This window comes from Diadema antillarum, unplaced genomic scaffold, assembly GCF_040938485.1.
Source record: "Diadema antillarum isolate AM-2024a unplaced genomic scaffold, OU_Dant_1.0 seq00000578_RagTag, whole genome shotgun sequence".
NCBI classification, from domain to species: Eukaryota; Metazoa; Echinodermata; class Echinoidea; order Diadematoida; family Diadematidae; genus Diadema; species Diadema antillarum.
The window spans coordinates 429,200-447,410 of NW_027271513.1; the positions used below are offsets into that span (position 1 = coordinate 429,200).

General features: G+C 39.0%; 1 protein-coding gene across 1 annotated transcript in view; it reads left to right on the plus strand.

Annotated features, from left to right (window-relative positions):
* Positions 1-8,200, plus strand: part of LOC139735431 (RNA polymerase I-specific transcription initiation factor RRN3-like) — a 43,411-nt gene extending 35,211 nt beyond the window's left edge. Inside the window, exons 13-15 of the mRNA XM_071646185.1 lie at positions 3,766-3,921; positions 5,094-5,148; positions 7,961-8,200. Of these exons, the coding sequence (XP_071502286.1) occupies positions 3,766-3,921; positions 5,094-5,148; positions 7,961-8,098 (349 nt within the window). The 3' untranslated portion in view covers positions 8,099-8,200. The remainder of the gene's footprint in view (positions 1-3,765; positions 3,922-5,093; positions 5,149-7,960) is intronic.
* The last annotated feature ends 10,011 nt before the right edge of the window (positions 8,201-18,211 follow it).

Sequence of the window (18,211 nt, forward strand, 5' to 3'; positions counted from 1 at the left end):
TGTACATTTTCATCTTCTTCTTGAGAACTCCATGACCCATTTTCACCAAACTTGGCAGGTAGCATCCCTAGGGGGTTAGGATCTCAATTTGTTAAAATGGGCACCATGCCCCGCCCAGGGGGCCCCCGGGGGCCCAAACCCCCCAAATGAAGGAATCTTTAAAAATCTTCTCTAGAATCAGAAGTTATAGAGCTGAGATAATACTATGAGTGAGTACATTAATGACTGTAGTTTTAAGTTTGTTCATAGGAGATCCAGGGGTGCCCCTCTTGGGGGTAGGGGGGGGGGGGTGGTTGGAAGGGTCCAAATGGGGGCCTGAATTGTACATTTTCATCTTCTTCCTGAAAACCTCATGATGGATTTTTGTCAAACTTGGCAGGTAGCATCCCTAGGTGGTCAGGATCTAAATTTATCAAACTGGGCACCATGCCCCACCCAGAGGGCCCCAGGGGGCCCCAATTCCCCCAAATTAAGGAATCTTGAAAAAATTGGGCCCTTATTGTACATTTTCATCTTCCACTTGAGAATGCCTCGTCAAATTTTGGTAGAGCTGTGAATAATTTAGATTAGTAACTGCGTGAAAGGTGAACTTGCGATACTCAGGTGAGCGCTAGACCCGCGGGTCTCTTGTTCTGTTTTGTAGCCGTGCAGGCAACGTTCAGTGACCGCCACCGCTGCATTCATCCCGCATTCAGTCATAATAATGCACTGGTGTTAAGCTTTCTTCACGACAATACACATACTACTGTGTAACAATTTCATATACACCGGCATGGTTGAATGCACGAAACACACAGTGTGTGCATACGTACACACATACATGAACATGTAAGGATACACCGATGATACATGTACATGTAAGCAATGCACACAAAGTTGGATTACCTGTCTATAGCGGCCACCTGTCTATAACGGCCACTTTTTCCGTCTCCCTTGGGTGGCCGCTATAGACAGGTTTGACTGTATCTCTATAATAATTTGGCACTTGTGCTCCACGTGTTTCAGTTCTGCTCCATGAGCGTCGGTACTGATGTACACTATATGCATGATCTACAATGTAGCTATACAGGTTCATTTTTACAAGTAATATAGAGATTTCATGTCGACCATTTAGCGAGGTGCATGTATCATTCAAAGTACATGCACATTGCATATCACTATCATTCTAGACATATTTGGAATGAGATATCGCTAGTGTGATTGTTTGAGTGAAAGAATCAGGTGATTACCTAGTCTATTTCAAGTCATTTATGTTTTTGTATATAAAATTTACATTTAACTCCAGTAGATAAAAATTGGAGAGACCCCCCCCCCCAAAAAAAAAAAAAAATATATATATATACATATATATATATATGTATCTTGCAGAGGGCATACCTCAAGTATATTCTACAAATATAGCAAACATAATTCTCAGGGTGTTGGTACACTTTCAAAGTTTGTGGGCAAACTTTCATCCACTCCTGTGGACTTTCTCAAAGCAAGAAATGGTCGTGCCATGTCTCTGTTGCCGTCTGCTTGGTTTTGCGCTCACTAGACCGAATGCAGTTGGCAGTTGACAAAAGCCTTAAAGGGATCGTATAGTTTTGGTTGAGACCTAATTTCCGGTTTCTAACTTTTTTTGGTGAGAAAATGAGAAACCTCTTATGAAATATGAAAGAGCATGTAATTCCATGTGGAAATCAACGTTTATTTGATGAAAATTGGTTTTGAAATGGCTGAGATATTCAAAACAGAGCGATTCTAATAAAGCATTTTATTACAATTGCTGTGTTTAACTTTGTTTTTAGATGTTTCGGTCATTCCAAACCCGATTTTCATCAAATAAACTTTGAATTCCTCTTTAAAAGGTATGCCCTGTACTTTTTCATCAGTGTTTTCTTGGTATCTCACAAAAGTTGACTGCCCAATTCTCATCTCCACCAATACTGTACCATTCCTTTAACCCTAGTCCCTGTTGAGGAAAGGATTAATCCTGATTATCTAGATAGACTCTTTCACCATTCTTGCCCAATAATTCCTTTCAAAGCTATTGTGTCGCCATTCAGGTGTTACGTCCTGTGTCTAGAGTGTGTCTGGCTAAAGCTAAAAAGAATTAATCATTAAATGTAAGGGCTCTGTTGTGCTCCTTAACCCTAAAAAGACTGGAACCCCCTTTGACATAGCCTGTGATTACTATTTTGTGATGCTCAAAGATCTTGCCTTGTAGTTTAATTACTTTTTTCTCTAGAGTTTTGCTCAATTTTTGATACCAAATTTGTCTGCTCCTCATTACAGAGTTTGTAAAGGTACCGGTACTTTTTACCATTGGGAGCAGTGATATAAAAATGTTTGAGTTATTTATATTAAAAGTATATGTGTTGGTCAGTTGTCTCACAAAACATCTTACCATATAAAAATAGAATACAGCCTAAAATATTTAGGAGATATCACTATAAAAAAAAAAGATAAACATAACAATAGACAGTTTATTCTAGATACAATTTTGTTATTACTATTGTGCACATTTGGTATATTTAACAATACTTACTATTGATTAAATTGATTAAAATTTTTACATTGATTGTTTCTATCTGTAACTCATATTTTGGACCTACATGTATCTTGAAGCTCTAAAATCTTTGAAGGCTTCCGTGGCGGTAGAACGTTGGGTGGTAGAAGGCTTAACGGTGTACCCCGTATTCTTTCTAGGGTATGTGTGTGTCCCTGAAGCTCTAAAGCTGGGTTTTTGTTTCATCTGAAAAAGGTAAATAATGCCTCCAAGGATTAAGTTGATCATTGAGAGTTCTGCCTGTTTCCCCAATAGATCAGTCGGAACAGTCTGTGCATGTAATACCTTGTTCGCAATGCCTTTCAACTGTTTTTGTTGGATTAACCAACCTGCTTTTGTAAGTGTGCGTTAATTAGACTCATGAAGGCTACACTAATAGCCTCGTCGGGAATGTTTCTTTCAAGCAAGAGGCTAAACTGTCGACAGAAGTAAAAAACAACCCAGATGTTGGGTTTTGTTTTATCCTTTTGTGGGTCTTTGTTCTTCTTATAATCTGTCCTTTGCTCTTTGCCTTTGTCTGTGGTCAATGCTTGGTATCCACATTATGTAAGCATGTCCACAGGAGAGGACGAAAGCTTGCCCACAAAATGCTGGAGGTTGGCAGAAGCCCAATTTCTTTTGCACATTTATGTAGTTTGGTGGTATCTTTTATTTCTAGGTTTTTGCTGTTATTGTTTTATAAGGTAAAGAAAAGAAAGTCTTTCTTTTTAGTCACTTGTTGTTCATATGTAATTGGTTGCTTTGGTTGCACAATTTTTCAAAAGCCTTTTTATTGCTAAATCTGTGTGTGATTCTTCAATTGGCAACACATTCTAGGAGTTGCTGTTGCTTTTTCATGCTTTGCAGTAAATTTCAGAGTAGCCAATCTAATGGGCAAAGGACGATATAATTTCAGGAGCAAGATTACCCTAGTCTTGAAGGCTTAACACTGTTTTCAGACAGATATTGTTTTTATTTATTCATTTGCTTTCAAAGACAGTTGGTACTTGGTTTACTGCTCTGTGAATTCTAATATATCAAGCACCCCCATATGCCGTGGCTTATGCTTTGCTAGAATGACTTTTTCTTCTTCTTACTGATCTGGAGTTTTTCTTTTCCTTAATCAAGGAGAAGAGGAAAAGTGTCTTTTATCTTCAACTTGTGTTCCCTCTCTGCTTATCAATACCAGATCGTAATATTTCTTCTTGTGTCTTTCATATCTTCCTCATCTTCAGAAAGTTCCAAGTTGCCTATTGCTACACTGTGATGGAGCACAATTCACGGTCCATGCTCCCTGTGTTGGGCCTGAACGATTCGGGGTCCGCTCCTGCTGTAACCAGTAGCAACCCGCTGGACTCTTTCTTTCCCTTCGACCCCTACATGCTGCCAAGGTGAGCACACATCCGTGACGCTTTTTCAGACCAGTCGTCCACTTTGGGGCAAATTTGCGACTCTACAGCTTTAGCAAGACAAATTTTTTGCATCAGTCCATGAAGTGGATGTATCAAATGCTCTGAGGAATGTGCAACTTTGTTTGTATTCTGACAATAAATCTTAACCCGTTGTGTACATTGAGTGCTGATTGGCACAGAAAACTCCATAGTGTTTTACACACTGTCCAAAGTCCCTGACACTTAGAGGGTTAAGCGACAAATAAAAATCATTAAGCAGGACAGTGTCAACAATGAAGTCAGTCGCATGTACATTTATGACACAATACGCCGTGCTCAAAAAGCAGAAACAATTGTCGTTTGCCAATTTGCCAGAAAGTCATGCACGGGGCACTCAGCTTTGATGGCGTCATGCGTGGAATGTTGCACTCTGTTGCGGGTGAATGAGCGCATACATGAGGTGTTAATGTTAAGGTAAATTTGCATGCAACGTAGACTTATTGTCTGAACGACAAAAGGTAAGCGAAGGAATTAAATGTCAACCCTATGGCAGATTGAAACAACTGTCGTAGAAAATACCTTATATATGGGACAGGTACGATGACACTTTTTCATTTTTAACATACCTTCTGTGGAGATTCCTTTTAATGTCTTTTATCATTATACCCCTGCCAAACGAAGTTTGAAGGGGGTATATAGGAATCAGCGGGCGGTCGGGCGGTCGGGCGGTCGGTCCGTTGCAAATCTTGCGTCGCGAACTACTTCCTCAGTTTTCAACCGATTCCCATAAAACTTGGCACAGATGTGTGCCTTGGGTTGTAGATGTGCAAGACGTATTTTTTGACAGTACCCAAAAGTATGTTGCCGTGGTAACGGCATATTAATGGCAGAAGATCAAGGAAAGATCTTGCGGATTTAACTACTTCTTCAGTTTTTTGACCAAAGCTTATAAAATGTTGTTTTGAGCAAAGCTTATGAAATGTTGTTTGGCGGGGGTATAACCAGTCACTATAGCGACATTTCTAGTTTTAGAATGTTCAATAACTAAAGGCAGATCATAAAAGTGAATGAAAGGAGAAGAAAAGAGGCAACATGTACCTCAAGGTGAGGGATTTTGACATTATTTCCCTGTTTGTTTTTTAATTTCCCCCAATGTGTGGTGGATCTTTAAGGTCTGGAGAAGCCATTGAGAAGCTGTACCGACACTGGGAAGGCTTTACACAGGACGCTCAAGACGTCACCCAGACGGTACGTACTATGCACAGATGCTGTTATGTGGATTGGATGTCTGAGTATATGTGAGAACTTGTGCTATTGCTTGTGAAAGCTAGGCCTTGCTGCATAAAAAGATGTGATCAAACTTGAGTCACGTAATCGGCCAATCGGAATCAAATATTTAGAGACTTGCTTTAATTTTTTTCTGACTTCTGTCTGATCTCAACTTTTATGATGCTGCAAAGTCCTGATGTGTTGTGATATTATGTGTTTGAAGACATAAAGACATTGTGATAAAGACAGCTTTTGATTTTGCAGTAAGTGTAGATATCAGGTTTTGTTGTTGTTGTTGTTTATACTCTTACTGTGTAAATGTCATTTATGTATTTAATGTTCAATTATGTATTCTGTGCTATATAATGCATATCTATTATAAATGCAGTATATTACTGTGCTTTTGATACCAGCCAAATACAGTATGAGTCATTGATATTATTGAAAATGTAAATAATCAATAAAATGGTAGGACTTATTGATTTAGGGAAATATGCCTTGCCTTGCAACAAGATAACAGACAAGCAGATGTCTGACACGCATGGTTTAACAGAAAAGTGATTGGATATTTTGATCTGACACTCGAACCGTACGTCTGACCCCACAAAATGTAAGAAAACATCACAAAATGAAAAAGACATCAAAGATGATTGCGAAAACAACAAATGTTGCAAGGCAGCTGAAACAAAATTCTGGAGGATGGGCGTGGGCAGAAACAATTCTTGCTATCATCCTTTTTTCCAGTGATAAAATGGGAGGATTATAACTCGTTAAAACAATAGAGCAAACCAGCGGCATCAAGGGTTATGGCCCTGACCGCTTTTGAGCACAGAATCTGTGTGATTCTTAATAGCTACACACAAGTCAAGTTGTGAAATCAAGGGAGAGTGTGGCCAAGCATTATATTGAACGATGCCAGCAGAATTAGCACTGCAGCTTTGGAGTGGTGTAAGTGTACACCAAAAGTGCCTCTTCAGACTGGAGAGCATTTAAATGAAAGATGATAGAACGCCTCATATTTCTTATGGTCTTTGTATGAGATTCAAGTTCACAACTTTATGCCCATGCCCTTGCCCTTGTGGGGGAGCCGGAAGCATTTTGGAGGCATTGTGTTTTCGGGTTGTCCATCTCTATATCCTTTCTATATCAGAATCTTGTTGTGATTGAGGAAAAAAGAAAAACTACATGAATTTTCTTGCTTCTTGGCAGAGGCATACATGTACTGATTTGATTTGGGGGCAATATTTGTGAAGGTCAAAGGTCACAATGCAATATTTTAGCTGTAACTTAATCCAGGAACATACAGTAATAGTATGATTTGGTAAGAGAGATAGGAATAATGAGGCTGATATCAGCATGGAATGATGGTAGCAAAAGGTCAAAGACCAGTGGCAGAGATCACTGTGTTCTTGCCAAAAGCTGTCATTTCAAGCCATTTCTTGAGCTAAAATGTCCAGTAGTGATAGAAGTTAGTGTGCAGAGAACAGTTGAGTGTGCTCAGCCTGATCTGTGTAGTATTTGTCAGGTGTCAGAAAAGTAGGGGCTGTGTTGGAGTAGAGTTATGGGATATAAAGTCACACCGATAAAAAAAAAAACAACAAGAAAAGCTGGATAGACTTTTAGATAGTATGAGTGTAGTATCTGTGAGCTGAGGATGCATTTCTGCACACATGGTAGCTTCTTCCATTGTGAACTAGTAGCTTGTGCAATCATGGTTGAAAGTTTAGCGATTTTTCTAGTGAAACCACCCGGAAATAGGCAAAAGATGGTTTCAACTGAGTGAGTCAAGTCCAAGGACAATTGAGGACACCCAGGTCCTAGGAAAGACTCAAGGTCGCGGTCAGTCGTGACTGTTCTGCAAATACCTGCCGTGCAAACGCAAATCTGTCATCAGTGAACCCATATCAGCCGGTTGCTTAGTAGTGCAGTTTATAAGCTGTTGGTGCTGGAGGCTGTTTCATGAATATTCACTCAACTGTGCTCTCTTAACTTCAAACTGATGCCACTGCCATTCATAAAAAGAAAAGAAACAGATTCATTCATTCATTCATTCATTCATTTGAATTCATAAACTCATGTATTCATTATCAGGGCCACATTCATGCCCAAGAAAGAATACGCGGTGCACCGTTAAGCCTTTTACCACCCAATGTTCTACCGCCACGGAAGCCTTCAAAGATTTCATGTTACATTCATGTCGAGATCATAGTCAATGTTTTAGTCCGTTGTGAAATTTGGGAAATAGCACCCAACTTACGAAATTTAAAAAGCATGAAATATATGGCATATAATATACTGTATGTCCTCAAAGAAATTACAACGGGACCTTCCACAATGATAACTCTAAAAATAGTGAATCAATCTAAATACAATTTCAGGATATCAAACTATAACTTATTACCCACATCTTACAGGAAACCCCATCTGATTTGCTTCAGTAGTCAAAGAGAAATGAGGAGTTTTGTAGAGCATGTTAGGAATCCCTTCCCTCCAAGTTCTGTCCATTGTTTTCACACACTTTGCAGTTCCAAGAGCATCCAAGTGCCTATTATGAAGATGACATGCATTACAATGATCCACATATCTCTGTGACCACTCAGCCAAATCGAATGGGGTTTTCTGCATGATATAGCTAACATGTTATATTTTAGGACCCTGAAGTAGCATGTAGACGGTTAAATCATATTGGAAGTTAGCAGTGCGAAGATCCGATTGTAATTTTTTTAGGACATACTGTACAATATATCATGTTTCTCTCTGTCACATGTAGGATGGTGGTGTGGAAGAAGAGGAGGATGAGTTCATGCAGTACGAGTCAGTGGAGCGTGACCTCCCCCTTGGCCTCACCCCGACTGGCATCGCGTGTGTCTCCCCCGGCTTCCGATCCCCCTCATCCTACGGCAGGTGATGATGGTGGACACTGGAAGAAGAGGACGATGATGTGAAATGGCAGGTGGAGGAGGATGAGGAGGAGGAAGAGGGAAGATTGGAAGGAGGATGAAGTAATGGAAAGAGGAGGAGGAGAGAAGGGGAGGAGAGATATGCAAGAGGAGAGATATGCAAGAGGAGATGGAGGAAGAACAAGCAGTTGGAGGAGGAGGAGGAGGAGGAAAAGGAAAGATGGAAGATGAAAGATGAAATAATGGAAGGAGAAGGCAGAGGAGAGACACACAGAGGAGATGGAGGAGGAACAAGCAGTTGGAAGAGGAAAAGGGAAGATGGAAGGAAGATGAAATAATGGAAGGAGGATGAAATAACAGAAGGAGAAGGAGGAGGATAAGGCAACAGGAGGAGGAGGCAGAGGAGGACATGCAAAAGGAGACATAGAAAGAACAAGCACTTTGGAGGAAGGAGTGAAAGATAAGCAAATGAAGAACAAAAAAAGAATGGAAAAACTCAGCAGGACGTGTGTGAAAGGGAGGAAGAGAAAGAGCAGGAGGATGATGATGATGATGATGATGGCCAAACAAGAGAAGAGTGAAGAACAAGGAAGAGGAGGCTTGAAGAAGAGGAGCAGGAGATTGATATGTGAGACCATGGACTTGAGATGTAGCATCAAAATGAGATGTAGCATCAGGCAAGTGTGGACTCCATCAACAAGGACTTTTCAGGTGTTAAGAGATCCCCCAGAGAGTATTACTTTAACCAATATACCATTCTCTTTCTTTTTCCTCTGTCTTTTTATCACAGGCAGATAGGCTAGTGGTTATTGAAAACTCAGAGTTTGGAAGTTTTTTAGCCATCATGATGGGGTTTTAGAGAGGCAGCCCTATCTTGAGGCACGTTGGTGGCACATCTGCCAATGAGATTGTGCTGTCTCTACTATCATAATGAGTTGTGTTGAAGTCATGTGGCCCATGTTTCAGTGACCAGCATGTTCTCCTTTCATGAATGTTTTCTGCCTGTTTATGGGATGGTATTTTCATGCCTCTGCCAGGAGTGTCTCCGGAAGCCATATGTTAGTCTTATGTTTTTGAGTTGTTTGTCTGTCCGTCCATAATCAGTTTTGTGCACAGCGTGTTAAATGTAACAACCGTTAGAGGTATCCAAAGGAAATTTGGCATATGCATGTATGAGTGGATGAAGCTGCAGCTATTAACTTGTAGGTGTGCATGCCCATGTTCAGTGGCCGTATGTCGAGGGGGAATTGTAAAATTTCACTTTATCCCCCTATACCTCTATAATGCAAGAAGGTTATGTCTAGAAACTGTACACATGTATCACCAAATGAAAATTCTTGAGTGAAAGCTTTGAGCACTGGTGTCAAAGGTCAAAGTTAGAATGCTAAAACTTCACTTAAGTCCATGTGTCGGAAATGGCTCAAAGTAACTTAATGAAACTTTGCATATATATATACATGTATTTCCTAGCATTGATTCTCCTGGGAAGGTTTCTGTCATGAGGTCAAGGATGAAAGGTCAGGTTATACTGCTAAAATTTTACTTTTGTCCTCCATGTCTCAGAAATGGCTCAAGGTATCTTCATGAAACTTAATACATGTATTTCATGGCATTGATTCTGCTGGGAGGGTTTGGGTCATGAGGTCAAAGGTCAAAGCTATAATTTCTCTTTTGTCCTCCATGTCTCAGAAATGGCTCAAGGTATCTTCAGGAAACTTAATACATATACATGTATTTCCTTGCATTGATTCTCCTTGCAGGGTTTGGGTCATGAGGTCAAGGGTCAAAGGTCAGGTTGTAATGGTTAAATTACACTAATAATGCTGAAATCACTCTATTTTCTCCATATCTTTGTGTCACTAGATTGTTGCCAATTGAATATCGACTAAACAATTTAGTGAAGTTTGTTCAATATCGCAAAAAAAAACCCTGTCAATTGTGAACTTAAGTACAAAAAACGGGCACAACTTCGAAGAATCAAACCAGTCAAACTTTGGATTAGTTTCGAACAGTCAATTGACTTGCCTTTTAATATAATACACCTTTCCCCTCAAATATTCAAAAACATATACTATCAATACAATAATCACAGTCAAATGTACTATTTTGGTTTACAACATAAACCGTATTTTCATTATAAATTTGATGGTTTTATGGTTTTGCAACAGTTTCAGTATTCAAAAATCTTACAATATATTTTGGTTAACTTGACCTAAAACCCTAAGGTGCACCAATAAAATGATGCCGACTTTACATGGGGGCGGAAATGTACAGCTCCGCGATGGGGGAGATCACGCGTGAGAAATCGTGGTGATAGAGTTCGTCGGTGAGTCGTAATCAATGACGAGGTCGTTGTCGGAGATGAGCGAGGTCGTTCGAGACCAATTTGCCGAAAGCGTGGAGTTCGAGGAGTTAACAGTCTTGGCCAATGGCCGGCGTCTACGAAGAAGACATGGAGCTTACTTAGCCCAGCTAAGTTTGTAGTAAGACGAGGAACGGGATGAGGAAATCTCTGTGGTCTTGGGTTTGGAGATGTGCTTTGGTGTGCTGTGGCAGCCAAAAGGAGGTCCCGAAATTGCAAGTCTGACAATTTCTTGCTGGGGGGGGGATCCAAGTCGAGGCTTTTTCACACCCAGAATCCACACACATCCAGTCACACCACTGTGAGGATGAAGAGCTCAACCTCTCAACTCAAAGGTTCAATATGGAGTGCACCGATTTTCCCTCACACAACTCTCTCCTAAACACAGGACTGCACACACCCCAAAAAACTTAACCAATTATCTCCTACCCTGCCAAGTAACCTAGCAACTGAAAAACACTTTAATTACCGCATTCCTATGCCTATATCAACTGTGCACAGCCCCAGCACAGCTAGCTAAAACACCTGACTGAGACTTTGTTAAAATTAGCCAAGTGCGGAGACCTACTACAGCACTAGGCTGAACAAGAGAGAATGCAAATGAGTATGCCGTGCCAGAGTGAGGTTAAGAGAAGAAGTAAAAATGCAAATGAATCTGCCTTGCCAGAATGAGCTTAGGGAACCGGGTCAAAGGTCAAAGCTATAATTTCTCTTTTGTCCTCCATGTCTCAGAAATGGCTCAAGGTATCTTCAGGAAACTTAATACATATACATGTATTTCCTTGCATTGATTCTCCTTGCAGGGTTTGGGTCATGAGGTCAAGGGTCAAAGGTCAGGTTGTAATGGTTACATTACACTAATAATGCTGAAATCACTCTATTTTCTCCATATCTTTGAAATAACTGTAAAAGTGGACATTTACAAACATTGTTGAAATTTTCGCGCATTTCGTTCAACCAGACACTAGAGCGAAAATAAAAGCCCGCAAATATTTTTGCTTGCCATGTATTGCAGTAGTTGATGTCCTGATTCCGCGGACTTAAAGACACGCGAAACTTTTCTTTCCCGCCTGAGCGCAATGAATTAGACACAAAAAAATATCCACTTTTGCAGTAGTCAGTAAATATACCAATTTGAATAAGTGTATATACTGAGTAATTTCAAACGTATGAAAAATTAGCGGTGATGTGAGGTGTCCAACAGAAACACGCTCATTGGCAAGCTGTTCTGTAGACCTCATGTGAGAAAAATGCGCTGTAGTGGAGGCATAGCAGTCACTAGAATGACATTTTTAGTTTGTTTGTTTGTTCTTTTGTATTTTTACCTGTCGGGGATATTGACCAGCAGTGACTCTGAAACATGTATTGAAAGATGCACACTGCATTTATGCCTGAATGGACCATTGGAATGATGGCATCTACAAATTGAATGGGTTACGGGTATTAAGCAAATTCAAAACATTCAAAGAGATCAAACGTGTGCAAAGTTCAGTCCATCTGATCTTTCCCCCCCCCCCCCCCCCCCCAAAAAAAAAAAAATAGTCTTGAGTGTAGTGTACCCAATTTCTACGATTCAAAGATTGACAACAAAGCATTCCAGCATGCAAGTGTCTCGTGTTGTATACTGGTTGACTTTAGGCAGAATATTGCATGCAGGTGGTTTGTATTTACGTTTTAAAAACTCAAGTTTGCTCCATCAGGCAATGCAAATAAATCGAAAGATTAAGCGTGGGTGTGTTGGCCCCTCAACCTGTTGAGCTCTTTTATTTTTTCAATGATTTTCCCCGCATCTGTGCACAGTGATTGAAGCCAGCATGCATCATTTATTTTTGTTTGTGAGATACGAAAGTCATGGAAATTTAAGAGGAGATTCTGTGCTGTAGTGATACATGTATTTCTTGTACAATGTCACATACATATTTTTACGGGTTGATTTCCTCCAACTACCACTATGTAATCATAACTTCAGGATCATGTTACGTTGCATCCATATGTACATACGTGTATATGTTGCTGAATATACTGCTTCATGAAACAGAAATTGTAGTACTTTTCATCTTGCGCATAGAGATTTTTTATGTGATAAGTTCTTTATGAATATTATGAATTATTGATATTATCTTTGTAATTAAAATGTATTTTTTTTAACCTTTATTATTTAATATGATTATTATTATCATCAACGTCATCATCATTATTAAATGTAGAACTTATGATATGTTTATATGTGAGGGACTATATATTTAATAATTACACATAATATATATTTTCTTTCTGTGTAACTGTAAGGCCATATGGGCATAAGAAGTCAATTGATTTCTGCTAAGTTTACAATGTAGATTTGCCTTTGATATTGTTATTGGTAAATACCTGCTGAACTAGCTAATGAGTCAAAGACTAGCTCTGAGGCTTGCCATACAGGAGTAAATGGTAATGAAATGTATGGAAAGGCAGATATATTTATTTTCTTGATGGGCACATGTGTGAATCACAAGGACTTGTATTCCTGTGACTTTTTGTAAGACATGTTCTCTGGCAATTACTCTTATTTATTTATTTATTTATTTATTTATTTATTTATTTATTTATTTATTTATTTATTTATTTATTTATTTATTTATTTATTTATTTATTTATTTATTTATTGTTAAGTACAGTACATCTCTTACAGATGAGTTGAACTTCAGAGAGCACACAATGTAAAATCATACTGCCATGGAGAGCCTTTTAAATTTGTCAATCAAGAGTATTTGAGGGGATAACAAATGTGTAGACCCATTCATCTATTTACGAGATCATATGTGTTTGAGAGTTGTCTGTTTGACTACTTAATATTATGAGCACTCCTTTTACTAATTGGTATGTTGGTGCTCAAACTGATGCAAGGTGATGCTTATGTGCTCTTGATAGTAGATTGAAGCTAATTAAGATGGTTAAAAAAATATGTAAACATATTCATGTATGTGCAGAGAAAATTTGCGTGTGCAATGTCACTGAAAGAATGCCAGTATATATTTCATATATTTTGCTTCTCCAACTTTATTTAGACAGTGAAAGCTATAATATTTTGCAGCATGGAGCCATACAATCAGCAAAGAGTGTTGTAAGAGGCTTGAAACACAGGGCGACATTATCCTGAAGTGAGTGTTGGGAGAAGGCACTGTAATACACAGGAGATGTGGAATAAATATGCCCTTGGAACAGGGTTATTCAGATAATTTATGAAGTGTGTTGTTATGTATGTGAAGAGTTCCTTTCCAAAAGGGTGCCAAAGTTACTATATTGATGGTAACAAGAAAAACTAGGACTTTTATTACACATGCTTCTACAGTGTTTCCATGCAATGACTTCTTGTCCCATAAAAGTATCCCATAATGGGATGAATGTGCCTCAGAAAATCTATATCTCTACACTGATTTTAAAGAGTTATTTATATGTTTTTGTGTGTGTACGTATATCTGTATATATATATATATATATATATATATATATATATTGAGTAAGTTGTCCACATGTTGGCGTGATAATATCAAAAACAAAATAGTACAGTCTACTATGTCGAAATATTGGATCCCGTGAGATTTTCGTGCCAAAATAGATTTTTTTGACTAACTTTGTCAATTTGGGGGTGCTGAATCCAAAAAACTTTGGTTCCATTTTTTCCAATCACGTCTTCAGCCGCCATTTTGAATTTCAAAATGGCCACCATAGCAAACTGTATTTTGACCCATATTTCATAAAGTGAGCATTGTTGAAGCTTCAAATTTGGTGCAAAATGTATGAGTGTGGTGTCAGACACTCTGATATATCTCTTTCTGATATTTTGGATTGTTTTGATACAATTTCTAGGCTGCCATCTTGAATTTCAAAATGGCCGCCATGGGGAAACTGTAATTTGACCCATATCTCATAAAGTGAGCATTGTAGAAGCTTCAAATTTGGTTCAAAATGCCACGTTGTGATGTCAGACACTCTGATATGTATTTTTCTAATATTGTGCATTGTTTTGTCCAGTTTGTAGGCTGCCATCTTGAATTTCAAAATGGCCGCCGTAGCGTTTTTCACCCATATCCTAGGTTGAAATTATTGTAGAAGCATCAAATTTTCAAGAATGCGCATGCTTGTGGTGTCCAACATTCCAGTACAGCTGTTTCCTAATGGTGGATCATTAGACAGGTAACCATGTTGAAATTCAAGATGGCTGCTATATAGAAAACATATAATACTGTTGTGAGCGCCTTAGATGAATATGCCAGAATAGTTCTAGTTAGACCGAATTCATTTCCATTTCAAGCAGAATGACAGCCATCTCTCAATTCAAAATGACAGCCATCTCTCAAAATGGTCGCCATAAATGCAAAATGTAAGGACGAGGTTCCAATGATGTCATCAAGCCATGCTGACGGGCAAAAACTGAGCAAGGGGGGGGGGGGGCATACCCCTGTCCCATACATGTGGGCAAGCAAGCATGTAAGCGTTACATCCCATATAGCCAGGCGGGTATATGCGGTTCCCGAATTGCGCGCTAAAGCGGTTTGTTTTTGCCTCTCAGGGAACACATCACTTTGCATCGTGGAACCTCGTTAATGATTACATTTAATCCCAGTCAACTTTGGTTCCATTTTTTCCAACCACGTCTTCAGCCGCCATTTTGAATTTCAAAATGGCCGCCATAGCAAAGTGTATTTTGACCCAATTCTCATAATGTGAGCATCATAGAAGGCTAAAATTTGATGAAAAAAAGCATGTTTATGATGTCAGACATTCTGGTACACCATTGTCTGATACTGTAGATAGTATTAATACAATTTTTAGGCAGCCATCTTGAAATTCAAAATGGCCGCCATAACTAAATATATTTTACCCATATCTAAGGTTGTAAGCATTATGGAAAGTATAAATTCGGTGTAAAAAGCACGCTTGTGATGTCAGGCATACTAACATATACATTTTTTTTTTTAATGATGGATTATTTCATTGGCGGCCATCTTGAAATTCAAAATGGCCACCATAACAAATGTAATTGGGCCTGTATCTCATATCGTATACATTGAGTAAGGTTGTAATTCGGGGCAAAGAGCATGCGTATGCTATCAGACATTCTGAAACATCTTTTTCTGAAACGATGGTTCATTTTGATATTGAAGGTGGCCATCTTGAAATTCAAAATGGCGGCCATACCAAAACTTATATTTTGACCAATATCTCATGTTGCTAGGGGCTGTTGTAAGCAATAAACAAAATTCACATTTCGGGCATAAACCAGGCTTATAATGTTGAACATTCAGATGCACTTTTCCCCTCCCTGAAATTGCAGATCACTTTCGAGGCGACCATCTTAACATTCAAAATGGCTGCTTTTCAGCTAATATCTCTGGTTACAAGCAATTAATGTCTATGGTGGCTTACAGTGTACATTCTTTGAGAAATACACACATAGGGCCTATACATTCTGTAATAATTGATTATTCGCATTGGCCGCCACTCTTGAAATTCAAGATGGATTTCGACCATATTTGGTACTGTAAGATCATTAAACTGCAAACCAAAGCACGCTGGAACACTCATGTGTAAGTCAATCACTTCAGTGAATTGCGTAGGCGGGACTACTTCCTGTCCCGTAGGTACACTGCCATGTTGAAATGCAAAATGGCAGCCATGGGAAACATTCCTTTAAAAGCGTAGCGTTTAGGTAAAAATTGTGAATGGGAAATCATGTGATTCTGACGTCAAAACAAATGACTTTCAAAATAACCCCTTAATAACAGTGTCTGAGTGACTAAATGCCCCGTTTAGACGATTTGGTTGTGAGTTTACAATATTAGCCCTATATTCTAAAAATTTGTGGGATAGTCACTTTAATAGATATAATGTCTTCTAGGCTCATTGCTTGCATGAGTTTTTGAAGTCACAGCACTTTAAGGCTGTACACGGGGAGGATTACTTCTATAAAATTCTTCCAGAAACAATGACTTTTGCATTTCGTTGGTGTAGGAAGCTCCAAGTATTTAATTTAACAGTTTATGGATACCCTCGGAAATAGCTACAACGTAATATATCATATTTCCCTGTAGTAGAGGCACAAATTAGGTTGTGAGAGTTGACGAGGTTTGCTCTCTCGATGTGTTGTATCAAGACTCTACTAGGGTAAAGCGGGAGATTGTCCTGATTGAAGTCATCCACGCCAAACTTCTGGAAGACATGGACTGTGTCATTTCACATTCTGCATGATTCCAGGTTCAGATACTTCTTGGTCCATCTGCTCTTTGAGACATCCTCAATTTTTCAACTTCAGCCAGCACCATGAAAGGCATGAAAAAGCAGATCTTTATAGTTGTTTTTTTTCACAACAAACTGCAGAACATAATCTCTCAATAATGTCAATTGTACTTTTATCATTTTAACAATTTTCCAGTGATGGAGCAGACATCATGCAATGTTGTAAGTAAAGCAAACTTACAAGATCCATCAGGAGAATTGAAATGTCCGTGTATACGTAATAATCATCAATATCTCTGATTTTCCCGTTGCTCTTGAAGTAGCATTTAATACATAAAATGGAATGAGGCTATCTGTTTCCTCGTTGTGAGTGACGGGTGACAGCTCCCATGGCATCTTTGATGAACCCTTTGTTTCTTTTCTTTCCGTGATGTGGTCTCTGTGTCAGATAGAAATGACGGCTCAGTGTTTCAACTTTCAGGCCGATTATTTGGCTCAGTTTTGTGGATTTCTAAGGCATGGGTATGAAAATGAACCTTTGTTAGTGAGAATGAGGAGAAGGCCATGAAATTATGAGATGAAGAGTGATTGTGGAATTACTTAGAACTTATACCTTCCGATAATTGTATCGTCCAGCAATGACTGGATGACAGGTCTATTAGACTGTAGAACCAGTAGAAATGTTTTGAGAAGTTGGTGATCCTCTTATGCTTAATGACTTTGGATCCAATCTTATACATGGTGTATTTTGATTGCACGAGCTGAATGTCTGGCCTTTTCATACTATCCGAGAAATGAATATATTTTCATTCTCTTAGATACGAATTTAGCACAGAAGATGAAAACTGCCCTTTTCATCTCTTTCTAGAATATCCCCTTGCATGTTTCCGATAGCTGAATGCCAAACACCACATTCATCAACTTCAAGGCAGTGACAATTTTTGAGATTACCCTCATGTGATGGTCTTCTAAATTGAGGAGGAATTCTGATGCATGCAAAGTGCCACAGAACTGAACTATTATTGCTCCTTTGTTGTTTTAGAATCATAGGCTGTACAGCAGTAAGCATCTTGGAAGTCTTTATGATTGAAGATGAACACTCAAGGGCAATCAGGAAAGAGGCTACTCATTCCTTATTCATTCTGCATTATTCCAGAAATATATCTAGTGTCTAGCAAATCTAGTTTCAGTTTGTGGCCAACAAACAAGCTTGTGAATTGAGTGCCTGGTAGGGTGACCGTGGCATTTCTTGCCATTGCGAGACTTTTCCTTGTTTGTCTTCAATCTCTCGAGGCAGCATCAAGTTTTTGAAGATCACCTTCAATTGTATCAATGGTTGCTTTTGTACCAATATTTTACTGACTGGGATTAAATTTAATCATTAACGAGGTTCCACGATGCAAAGTGATGTGTTCCCTGAGAGGCAAAAACAAACCGCTTTAGCGCGCAATTCGGGAACCGCATATGCCCGCCTGGCTATATGGGATGTAACGCTTATACATGCTTGCTTGCCCACATGTATGGGACAGGGGTATGCCCC